The 12,729-nt window shown below is 34.8% G+C and overlaps 1 protein-coding gene across 1 annotated transcript; it reads right to left on the reverse strand.

Moving 5' to 3' along the window:
- Window positions 1-4,907: 4,907 nt before the first annotated feature.
- LOC122607547 (clavaminate synthase-like protein At3g21360) lies at window positions 4,908-7,375 on the reverse strand. The gene is made up of 3 exons (XM_043780540.1): window positions 6,929-7,375; window positions 5,779-6,032; window positions 4,908-5,424 (listed from the first exon to the last, which is right to left on the reverse strand). Exons 1-3 carry the CDS (start codon window positions 7,283-7,285, stop codon window positions 5,061-5,063), a joined length of 975 nt encoding a protein of 324 aa, XP_043636475.1. The 5' UTR covers window positions 7,286-7,375; the 3' UTR covers window positions 4,908-5,060.
- Between the last annotated feature and the right edge of the window lie 5,354 nt (window positions 7,376-12,729).

Consider the following 12,729-nt stretch of genomic DNA (forward strand, 5'->3'; position numbering starts at 1 on the left):
AGGGCATATGCATAACTCACGTCAACAAGGGAAAACGGGTAGGTAACTACTGGCAAGATATTTGCAAAGGCGCACGCACCTTTCATCCTTTTGCTTCATCGTGTTTGTAGTGGCACTGGCAATCAACTGAGCAATCCATCTATTTACTACAAGTTTGTAACTTTATCAGTATGAATACATAGATATCATGTACTATAAAAAGATTCAAGTTTACCCACAATTTAATTTGAAGTGTATTAAACTCAGGCTACTAATTAGCTTAGAGTTTAAGAGCTTAGTTGTGCTTATGAGGAATGGAAAATGAATTAAAGGACAATGATGATGCTGAATTAAATGATCAGGAAGGCTATCTAATGAAGATCAGCGCATTTTTTACAAAAAGAACAAGAGATGTAAACGACTGACATTAATTTCAATGAAAGGCGTTTGAAGGAGATAGAAATGAGATTGACAAACACACACACACAAAATACATAGTTTCAAAACAAACATACTTCCAATACACATGCTAGATTAAAAACGAAGAACAATCGGACATGTCATTTTACAAAACAAACGGCTGTGTCATCATTGATTGCTTTCAATGCCCAACAAGGTCCATCGTACAATGTGGTATAGAGATCCTTAACGGCAACCATGTTGAAGATATCATCAGCAAACCCCCTATTAAGAATAGCCCTAAACGCCAGCTTCATGAGGCTTACGATCCTCAATTGGAAAGAAGCCTGACATGACAAGATCGAGAAACATATTCATAAAGGAGCTGATGATGATGATACATATATGGGAATATAAAAGGAAGGTGATGTGGTATATAATAAAAGGAAAAAAGAGTACCATGAGAAGGTGAACAAGATCGCATGGTGTCTGGCCTTGGAGAAATTCGGAATCGAATTCCCTCAACGTGGCTGCAAGGAGACCCAGATCCTCATCATCGTATTCATCTTCGTCGTCATCGTCATCGTCATCGTCATCGTCATCGTCCTCGTCCTCGTCCTCGTCCTCGTCCTCGTCGTCCTCGTCGTCCTCGTCGTCGTCCTCGTCCTCGTCCTCGTCCTCGTCCTCGTCGTCGTCGTCGTCATCATCATCATCATCATCGTCGTCGTCGTCGTCATCATCATCATCTTGATGGGCTTTCATGATGTTGAAACGTCCCACACAATATTTATTAACCAATAAAACGGTGTCCTTTGAGATAATCAATCTTCCAATATAGCCTATATCACAGTAATCCGCCACACAATGATAATAATAATCCCCATCCATGATTTCCAAACTCCTGCGGAGGACTACAGATTCATAGAAACATCTCGGATCCAGAAACGCAGCCTCACCGCCCGGACAACAAACACCAAACCTCGGCTCCTCCTCCTTATTTTCCATGGCCGGTCGATGATTTTGGAAAGAATGAAATTCATAAAAACCCTAATTTTCAGATCTATCCGATCAACAACTTATATTCCCATTTTATTTTTATTTTTTCTATTATCCTCACTAAATACTTACTTCCTATTTTCAGCCCTTAACCTAATCTACCTGTCCATTTCAATTAGGGCTGTAAACGAGCCGAGCTCGAACTCGTTTAAGGAGCTTTGGCTCTTTCGAGTCTTAGTTTTTAAACTCGAGCTCGGCTCGTATATTATTATGAAAGCTCGACCTCGGCTCGTTTGTCAAAAAAGAAAAAAAAAAAACTAAACAAGTTCGAGCGAGCTTGAGCTCGGTTATTGATCAAAACTAAGCTCTATTACTAGAGGCTCGTTAAAATAAATTAGGTTTAGGTTTGGGAGTACCTTCATTTGGGAGATGAGACGATTCTTCCAAAGATTTGCATGTCAAATTTTTATCATGTATGGGATTAAAATCCAAAGTGGTGTGATAATTTAAGACCCATTCTTTACCATAGAAGCAAGGATATGCAATTGCATACCCTGTGCAATTAAGCTTCAACCAATGGTTTAAAATTTTGTTTTTCAAGTTATGTGTAAATCTAACCTTGGGTGCATGCCCTTTTGGCCTTTTAATTGCAGATAGTCAGCCAAACAATCTTTTTGCATTTTAAACAAATCTAAATTGATTTATAGTTATTTGTCAGGTGGACCATCTTCCTAATTATAACGAAGAAAGCAAGATAATAAACATTGATTTAGGAAGCCACCGAGGATCTTTTCGTCAAGACATTACCCAATTCTATGGAATCAGGCGGACTCCTTATCATCATGACCAAAATAAAGTACTCTCACCTCACCAAGAACTGCATTATACAATATCATCTGAGGAATGATGATTTATATTCCATCGCGATCTCCAAGAGTGAAGATAGCTAGTGGGAGAACATTTTCTACGCCTATGGAAATGTATGCTAGGGGGACTACAGAGGCTAATCATTGCAGGCTCAAAATTCATCGTTTTCGACTTTGTGTATGGGGGGATTGGAAAGCTTACGATGGTTTAAACTACGACATGGTAATTAATGCGTTTAAAAGAGTTGCTTCACTAATTGATGTGGTCCCGTTGCTTGAAACCAAGGATTTGTTATTCAACGCGCCTCTGTTAATAATGCTTGTATCGGAATCGAATTGGTGGGGTGGTAATATATAAGCTTAGTCTTCAATTCTTTGGAGTAAACGGAGGTTCCATCCTCGATCCCTTGGAGCATTATCTGGAGATTTAGTCTAGATTCAATTAGATGTAGAAATTTGTTGTTCAGAAAAACAAAAAAAATGTGTGCTTGGTTAATTTACTCCACAAGAAGATTAATATAGTCAACTCGTTATCAAAGTACAATCATTTGACATATAAATGCCCCAATGAAGACATTTTTTTGCAAGCATTATGAGTATATGTTACCTAAACTATCATCAACTGACCTAGCCGTTGCTTCTCGTTTATAAACACATTTAAACCATAAACAAGAAAATGTACGTGTATAAGTCATATATAACATCTTTTGAGGTGATCTGTTAAAATCCTCATATCGTTATAGTACGTGAACTTAACTCCTTGAAACCTAATATCGGCAGAGCCTAACAATCAATGCAAAGCACATGTCAAAATTGTATATATATCTATGTGTATCGTTATACATACCGCCTCTGAAATTCATAAACTAAACCTAATATTTCCAATCAAAACACAAAAGGCAAAGCTAAAATGCTAATACACAAATATACATACAGATATACAAATTATTATAATTATATATACATAACTTGAGCCTAAAAATTGAGCTTAAAAAAAACAAAAAGCAAAGATACAAATTATTATTATATCTATATATCATGTGTGTATGCACAGTTTGCACATGAATCATTTGAGCCTAAAAATTCAGAGAATAGCGCAAAAAGGATAGCTAAACTGCTAACACACAACAATACATACAAATTATAACTAAATATAAATGCATACATACCCTTAGATGTGTATATATATATATATATATCACTTAAGTTGGATGCATAACAGCCCCATACTCACTTTTCTCATATATATATATATATACTAGTCTAGTACCCGCGCGTTGCAGCGGCTCCGGTTTAGAGCGCGCAAGATGCGATAACAGTAATAATTTACATGTTTAATTTTTTTTCTAAGAGATGCGGCGATGTGGTAATTTCAAGCGGCATCTTGTCTAATATTGTAAATATTAATCGTGTATTAGGTACAAGAATTAAACAAACCCCCATAAGTGTATATTTGTTTGCAAACTATCAAAAGAACTGCAAATTGAATGTCTATATGATAAACTTCTGGATTAACGCATGATTGATGAAAAAACTCGTCAAAATTTTGAACTATAGAATCAAACCCAACCCAAACTCTCATTTTTTAATCAAACCCAACCCAAGAACATTATATGCAATTTTTAATCAAACCCAACCTACAAATGATATATACAAAAATTTCAATTCGAGAAAATTCTAATAAAACCCAAGATATCATGTAATAGATATAAAAAACAATTAAAAAGTGAGTATTAATAAAAGATGCATACATACAGATCTGCTTTAGATCTGCTTTCTTTGGTTCTTTTATCAATAAATCCGATTTGTGTATTCAAACAATAATGAGCAGACCATGAAAACCAGCAGGAATTTCAAAATAAAATATCATTTTATTGATTACTATAAAAAGCTACAATAAATCAAAACAAGAGGATTAGAGAATGGCGAGAAGCTATGATTAAAAATTGCAGGTAAATAAACGATATTTTTAGTGGCGATAAGATGAGAAGATGAAAATCGTTGATGAGAGAGGTGAGAAGCTATGAGGAGATGGGTTTGAATTTGAAATGAAAACCTAGATTGGTAAAGAATAGCTCCATCGCAGAAAAACGTCCCAACTAAGATTTGAACTCCCAACTTCATGTGGATGCGAATATCTCAAATTTTGAGATCCATACTAACCATGATTTATTTCTATCATTACCATTGGTGTATGAACTATACCCACATAACCATGATTTATTTTAAAAGCAACGCACTAGAATCATGTTACATTCTGTAAATACTAGAATCATACGTATAATTATAGTACAATTAAAAATATTTATAGATATGAAATCGGTAACGAGTATATGATGAATCTATAGTATTTTCTTTTGTTTCGTATAACGTTTTCTTTTTTGATACAATAACTTTTATCAATTCAAAGCACTTACAAGGCAATCACATTTTCTCATCTGATAGAATCGTACATAAGGTTAAAATAGTAACTTTGTTATCCAGAATATTCTTTTCAAAACAAATATCAAACAGTTGTTTTCATTTAAAATCATGTTCATTCACATAATTAAGTAGGGTATAGGGATTTGAGTAAATATATGAATGTGGTTAAATATTCTATCATGAAGCATACTATTTGATGATTGATAGTATGTCATTCATAATAGGCCGGGTAAGCTAGACAAGTTATCAAAATGTATAAAATATATGTATGTTTAAGTTTATAAAGATTCAAACACACTTTGACAAGGTTTATTCATTGTGAAAATTTCACATGTAAGGAAACACACACACATTGACAAACATATATAACACGACACGATCTCACTTATAAAGCCTTTATTTGCAAAACGAAGCAAGTATGCGGCGAGGTGGGGTGAGCAAAGGCCTCCGTGAATGAAGAACTGCCAAGTTATCAATCAAAAGAACATCACCCCTTTGCCATTGCAATGCAACACACTCTTCGTCCAACATGTTTAAATAGTCATGCACCTCTTCAGGAGGTAGCGGTTCTCCATCACCGAAAACAACTATTTTTGATGGATCATCGTTTAACTGATCCTTGACTCCGTATGAAGTTGCAAGACCATTGAACCAGGTCTTCTGTTGTCTTGCCTCGTCATATCTAAAACAAGGCTTGGGACCTACTACAACTTTCACATTATCACCTTTCCATTCTAGCTTTGTTCCCGACTTGGCTGCCCTGTAATTTGAATATAACAATTAGTTCATTTGATCTCAAATGTCAACGGTATATGTACACGCTAAGGGGCAGTTTGGTGCACAGATTATAAGAGAATTGGATGTCTCTGTCATGCTAAGTTAACATGAGAAATATAACAAATTCCTTTCGATTACATTAGAATCTTCTAATTAACCAACGGCCCTTAAGAATTCTGGTTTGTTGGATTGGTCACGATATAAAATGAGTATATTCATATATAGTATAACAATATGTAGTCCACTTTACAAAGTAATACACTTTGTTGAGTATTACTTGCATTGGTTGTTTATGGCTAAGTGTATAGTGCACATATAATCTCAGATCTATACATACCTTTCCTCGGCTACTTTTTTGTCATCCGTCGAGAACATTTCCTTCCAGCCACGACCTATTGCCGATGAAGAATCAAACTCTTTTCCCATGACCCTGTTGTAAATCAACCCTTTCTCTTCCAACCGTTGGATGAACTTCGGATGCTTTTGTTTCATCTTGTCGTAAATCACTTGGCTCAAAACTATACAAGTTTCTCCACCACTTCCTGGTTCCACTTCACAGAAGAAGAATAATTTCGATGGAGATTCATTAAGCTGTACACAAATTAAAAACCATTGAATTTGAAGTTTAGTCAAGTACATGAAAAGATATATCTAAGAGATTTATTTGAGTGATCACCCAAGCTAGTAAAATTTTAAAGTTTTATTTAGGTAAAATTACATAGAAGACATACACTAGATTTCAAGATTATTCAAGTAATTAAAGCGTTTCGCCCCATCCATTTTATGGAACGACCATTCTTTAGGATTTCTAGTATCTTGCTTCAAAGATACAATGAAACAACCATGTAATTTAATACTACCGTTGGGTACAGAAAGCTTTTGCTACATTAAAGGAACTATTTGGTTCTCAGAATGTATGGGAATTTGGTGTCTGGTGAAATGAAATTTGAACTTTCTTCTTGTCATGTTTAACACATTGACCTCTAGAGACACCAATTTCCCATGCATTATGGGAACCAAATAGTTCCTTTAATATAGCAAAAGCTTTATGTACCCAACGGTAGTGTTAAGTTACATGGTTGTTTCACCCTGACCTCTGAGGTCAGGGGTTCATCTTCATCCCATGCAAAAGGCCGGAGGTCCTTTTTTTACCATTTAACTAGAACCTCGAAGCAGCCTCTCTACCTTGGTATGGGTAAGGTCGTCTGTCTATATCTTAACCTCCCCCATATACCGTCAAGGTATTGGGGCTCAAAACCCACGGAAGGTGGAAGTGGGCTGTTTCTTTCTTTATGTTAAGTTTATATACAAAAATCTAAATTCTATGCTGCCCACTTCCCATAAATTCTAAGAACCAAACGGCCCCTAAGTTCTATGGAATTGATTCGAGTTTGATGGTGGACATATTGTAAATATATGTGGGTGAATGTGTGTTTCGATACTTGCCTATTAATCTTAAAAGAAACATAAAGAAAAGTCATTCATACATGAGATAGCTCGTGATGGAAACCGATTTTTTGTTCAGGTGGTGATTCATTAGCAGTATAAACTCGTCCGCAAACTTTAGTCCTGGCTCCAGCACCCCCATAAGGAAAGTCATCGTAGCCAGTGGATTCAACGACTTCATTGAAGTCATAGGCAGTGGAAACAGGAAAGCCTCTAAACAAAACAGCACTGTATTGAAGGAGAAGAGAATCTATCCATTTCGTGTTAGCTTTTATAGCATCTGGAAGTTGGATTGGCTTAAAAATATTCGGGTTTGGTTTGAGAACTGCCGGAAAGACAAGTTCGTTGCTAGTTTGCAAGCTCATTACTTCACTGAATAGACTTTGTTCTTGTGCCATATTTGGTTAGTAATTTAGAATATGACTGAGACTGTGTTTTGTGATCATTAACTTGTATATATATATATAGAGATACAAGTAAATGGTCTTCAAAATTTGTTAGCATATTTGATATGATCAATTAAGGTGATATATATATATATATATAAGCATTAAATTTTTTATAAAATTTAACCACATCATAGTAATCAATTTTTTTTATTCTATAACAACGCATTAGAATGTTGTTACATAATCAAGGAATACTATCTAGAAAGGTAAGGGATCTGCTTAGCAAGGATTTAAACTCATGTCTTTTAGCTACTTAGAACTCTTTGTTAGGGGACGGTACCACTAGGGTTCACCCCATTGGTTAAGAAATACTATCTAGAGTTATAATCAATATTATAGTTTGTATAAAAACATTTATAGATATGAAATTGTTGACGAGTATATGATAAATGAGGATGCCATTATATATATATATATATATATATATAAATTCTCCATCTTTTCATATTTAAAAAGTGCTAAAAAAAATTAGTTACAAATTATTAAAAACCCTTAAAAGCATCCACAATGACAGGTTTTATAAAGTTTTATGCTAAAAAATATGTATGAGCTTTTTTTAAAAAAAAATCTCTTCAATGACATAAAATTTTGTATAACTTAGAATAAATATATTACTATAGTACAAAAATACATGTAAGGCAATACATATAGCTTGATATGTATTGAGTCTTCATCAACTCTTTCATCTTAAAAATTATATTATACGTACTTTGAGCAATTAAAAGCTTTTTATCATTAAAATGAAAAGTCTTTTTACAAAACCTCTTATACATTGTACATTTTTTCTGGCAGAAAGCTTTTCATAACCAATCATTATGGATTTCCTAATAAACCCTCTCGTTAGAAAAAGTTAAAACAGAGAATTTATTCAATTAGTCTTGAACTAATTTATACTTTAAACTTTTATCATATTACTTTACACTCTAAACCCATATATTTTAGAGTAAGATATCTTTATTACCATATTTACATCTATTACATTTACATCAATCTACATCATTCGTCGTCGTCGCCGTCGCTACCAATATTCCATGTCTCCTCCACCACCATATCGTCATCGTCACCGCATTACACTAACATCGTGTTAGTACCTGTCAAAACAAACAAGAAACTGTCTGTAAATTTGAAGTTTTAAATATTTTTTCGTAACTATTTTTATTCAATTACATGAAGAATGTATGTGATTAGTTTTCTTTAAAGGTTTTAATCATTTGCTCGCAAAAGAGTATTTAACTTACGTTTACTTAACCGGGTCTTTGCTATAGAGTCCTCTCATCCTCACTTTGTTGTAGCATAATATTTTCTACATATAGATATAATTATTTTAAAAATCTTCAAAATGGTTGATAACCTTTAAAAACCTTTTAAATCACAACCATTGAATTTTTTTAATCAATGGATCGATGTATAGAAGTAAAACTCAACATTAGTAATTAATTTAAAATTTTAAAAATCAACATAATAGTTAACGATGGACAATTTGTCATTTGAATTTTTTCAGGAAAAAAAAAATGAAAAGAAAGAGAAAAAAGCGCAACCATGAATTAAATGAAAGGAAATTATAACCGGCTGTGGCCGATTTTGAGAGATCGAAATTTCACAGTTTTGAGTTGTTCCAATCTCCTTGAATCTTTATATTGTTCAATTAATCAAAATTAGTTTTGTTAATTATTGGGACGGCGCAACAACTTTAATTCATTTGATTGTGGTTGAAAAAATTTTGTGATCAACAATTAGTGGGCGGTGGTTTTTCCACCGTTTAATTAATTCGCTTATTTGGTGTGTTCAGCTACTCAGCTAGTATGAATAATAGTCAACCTTCAAAAAAAAAAAAAAAATTAATTCGTTTTTTTATTTTTTGAACAGTAAAAAATTAATTCGTTTATTTGAGGGAAAAATTCATAAAAACTTAATCTTTTTACCCAAAATTCTTAATAAAGGGAACCTATTTAGGTTTCATCTATTAAAAGGATTTCATTTTTAAAAATTTCTCAATAAAGATAATATCGTTAGTTTTTATCGTTGTCTCCCATTAAGTGACATGTGTGCATGCCATGTCATTAAATAAGCCTATGTAGACATCTCATGTAGCATTGCATAAAGGTACACTACTCATTTCACTCTCGTATCTCTTCCCCAATTCATTAATTATTGATAATTCTTTTCATTTATCAAAATTAAAATGTAAAAAATGAAGATATATCACATCGGTTTGGTTGACATCTCCGTCACACACATACACACCCCTTTCATCTCCATCACACGCGCCACAATCATCCCCAAATCAAAACCCTCATCACCACCAACAGCACATGGTCAGCCTACAGAGAGCCGTGATGGGCGAATCACCCACAAATCTAGACGACTACGATAGCGTGGAGTATTGGTCAAACCCAGAACGCATCGGGTGGGTTACATAGCAAGGCAAGTACCATGTATTTTATACCTGATTATGATAAGGAGAAAGAAGACTAGATTAATTCGATTCGACGGTCGGATGTTTAGCTTTCGAGATCTGTACCGATAAAGCAGATTGTTCATTAGGATAGTAATAGATGATGATCATCATCTATTAAGGAGATTGTACAGCTTTTAGTGATTTTTTGTTTTATATTGTTAAGTATATGTATATACATGATGGAGAAGTTAACACAAGTTGCAAAAGGAAAGGGGAGGCTTGAATTTATCATCCGTGTAGTTGTAGGCCCAAAGACTACTTTCGTATTTGGAGGAAATTACAGTTGGGGGTAGGAAAAAGATTTTAGTGATCATGGATTATATATGGGATATGGTGGATCTAAATGAGATTGGTTTAAGTATAGATGTATTGGTTGAATTTTTAAAAGGACAGGAATGAATAACATTTGGGAAGAACAATGGAATGAATAATGGTGTGAAGATTGTGACGGAAAAATTGATTGGAGAAAAAGATGTCGTTGGGCAGAAAAAAGTTTGTGAAGATGATGATGACGTGTACACGCCAAGTCAATAGTCCACGTGGTCTTTTATTAATGACGTGGGATGCAGACATGTCAATTAACGAGTGACTAACGATAAAAACTAAAGATATTACCTTTATTAAGAATTTTTTAGAAATGAAATCTTTTTAATAGACGAAACCTAAATAGGTTCCCCTTATTAGGAATTTTGGGTAAAAAGATTCCTTTTTTATCTCTAGTAGATGTTGGATCAAGGTCAAAATTCAAGGAAAAATTCTCCGAGGCCATCAAAAATAGGCCCACCCTATCCTGCCATTGCCTCAAGAGTCTCTCCTTGGAAGATTCTGATTTTCTTACTGCCCCCTTCACCATGATTGAGATTAAACAAGCCATATGGGACTGTGGAAGTGATAAGGCCCCCGGCCCGGACGGCTTCAATATGAGTTTTATCAAAAAGTTTTGGGAGTATTTAAAATTCGATTTTCTCACCCTTCGGATGGATTTTCATTCTACTGGAACTATCAGTCAAGGTTGTGGGTCCACTTTCATCCCCAAAAAAGCTTCAGTGAAATCCTTAACCGATTATCGCCATATCACCCTAATTGGGTGTATCAGGAAGGTTATTTCCAAAGTCCTTGCAAATAGATTGAAGAAGAAAATTGCGAAGCTAATCTATCCTGGATGGGACTCTGATGCATAATGAAATTTTGCTAAAGAAAAACAAACAGGAAGCGTATTGTCTAAAAATAGATATAGAAAAGGCTTTCGATTCTGTGTATTGGGAGTTTTTGCTCTCAATGATGACACAAATGGGCTTCCCTCACCGCTGGCTTCTTTGGATCGAACTCCTCCAGACCATCAGTTCTCATCCTTCCTATTTTTAATAGCAAATGGAAGGCTTCACAAACATGCTGCAACGGGCTTCAACTTTGGGAATTATCTCTGGAATCCAACTGCCAAACCATGGCCCAAGTATTACTCATCTTCTATACGCAGACAGACGATGTTATAATAAATTGGAAAGTGGTCCTTTTCCCAACTCCAAAACCTCACGAGAATTCTCATAGCCTTTCACCTTGCCTCTGGATTAAAGGTAAACCATCAAAAATCCCTTTTCTATGGCATTAATCTTACTTCTGTTGTATGTGCCAGCTCATGTCATTCCCTCATGTGCAAACCCAGCGCTTTCCCCATAAACCATCTCGGAATTACAGTGGGTTCAAATATGAACTTGATAAAAAAATTGGGCCCCTATAATCAAAACCTTTGAAAACCGTCTATCCATTTGGAAAGCCTCTACGCTGTCCCTTGGTGGTCGTATCACCCTCATCCGATCGGTGCTTGATAGTTTCCCATCTTACTACTTGGGGGGGGGGGGGGGGGGTGGGGATAACCTTTGGGCTCCTGTCATTTGTGTTATCCATCTCTCCCCAAGAAATTGCACTCATCGGGTCAAGCAGAACCTTGGAAATCCATCGTGAACCTTGGTGCCCACTTAGACTAGTTTGATATTGCTTTGGAGTGTATGTTTACAGAATGTCTTGGTAATGGCTCAAAGTTAAGATTTTGGATTGATACATGGAACGGCTCCAAGCCTTTCTACTTACTGTATCCCGACTTGTTCAAACTCGAAGAAAACAAGAGCTGTGTAATTAAGGATCGATGCACTGGTGATGGAACCTTTTCTCAATGGCAATGGAACTGGACCATACCTCCCTCATCCTCGACAAGAATTACAACAACTTTTCAACATGCTCTCCCAAATTCAACAAGTTAACCTCTCGAATGAAGAAGAACCCTGGAAATGGCTATTTGATCCCTCTCATGGTTTTACCAGTCAAATCCATGAAATCTAGGCTCCAAAATGCAATATACGGCCCCTCACAATGGGTTTTGCATGAACGAACACACATATATTAACAAGACATATGAAAATGTCCACTATATGTAATATGTTTATATGAGCATATAATTGCATAGACAGACATATGAGATGTATGTACAAGAACTTTGTAAATTAATATTTAATGAATTTGTTAACAATCATATGAGCGTATATAGGGGCGGTACTAAAGGGGGGCAAGGGGGTCTAATGCCCCCCTCCAAATTTAAATTTTGTCATGTATTTTTAATTTTTTCATCAATTTTTAAAAATTTTCTATAGGTTTTTAACATTTTGCCCCTTTTTAAATTTATTTTTCATAAGATTTCTAAGTTTATCCTTTTTAAAATTTTTTCCTGGTACTGTCTCTAAACATATGTATGTAAACATGTAACTGAACATTTCATGAGATTAAATAGAACTTATATATGCAAGATGGATAATGTAAATGTGTTAACTGATCAATTTTTTGTTTCTGTTTTACGAGCATGTGTGCATGTTCGCAAATATAGTTGATTCGTAGATTTCGAGTTTATGATAGAAAAAATAATTAAAATAAGTGGGTTGATTTC

The sequence above is a fragment of the Erigeron canadensis genome, chromosome 7 (genome assembly GCF_010389155.1).
Source record: "Erigeron canadensis isolate Cc75 chromosome 7, C_canadensis_v1, whole genome shotgun sequence".
Taxonomy (NCBI): Eukaryota; Viridiplantae; Streptophyta; class Magnoliopsida; order Asterales; family Asteraceae; genus Erigeron; species Erigeron canadensis.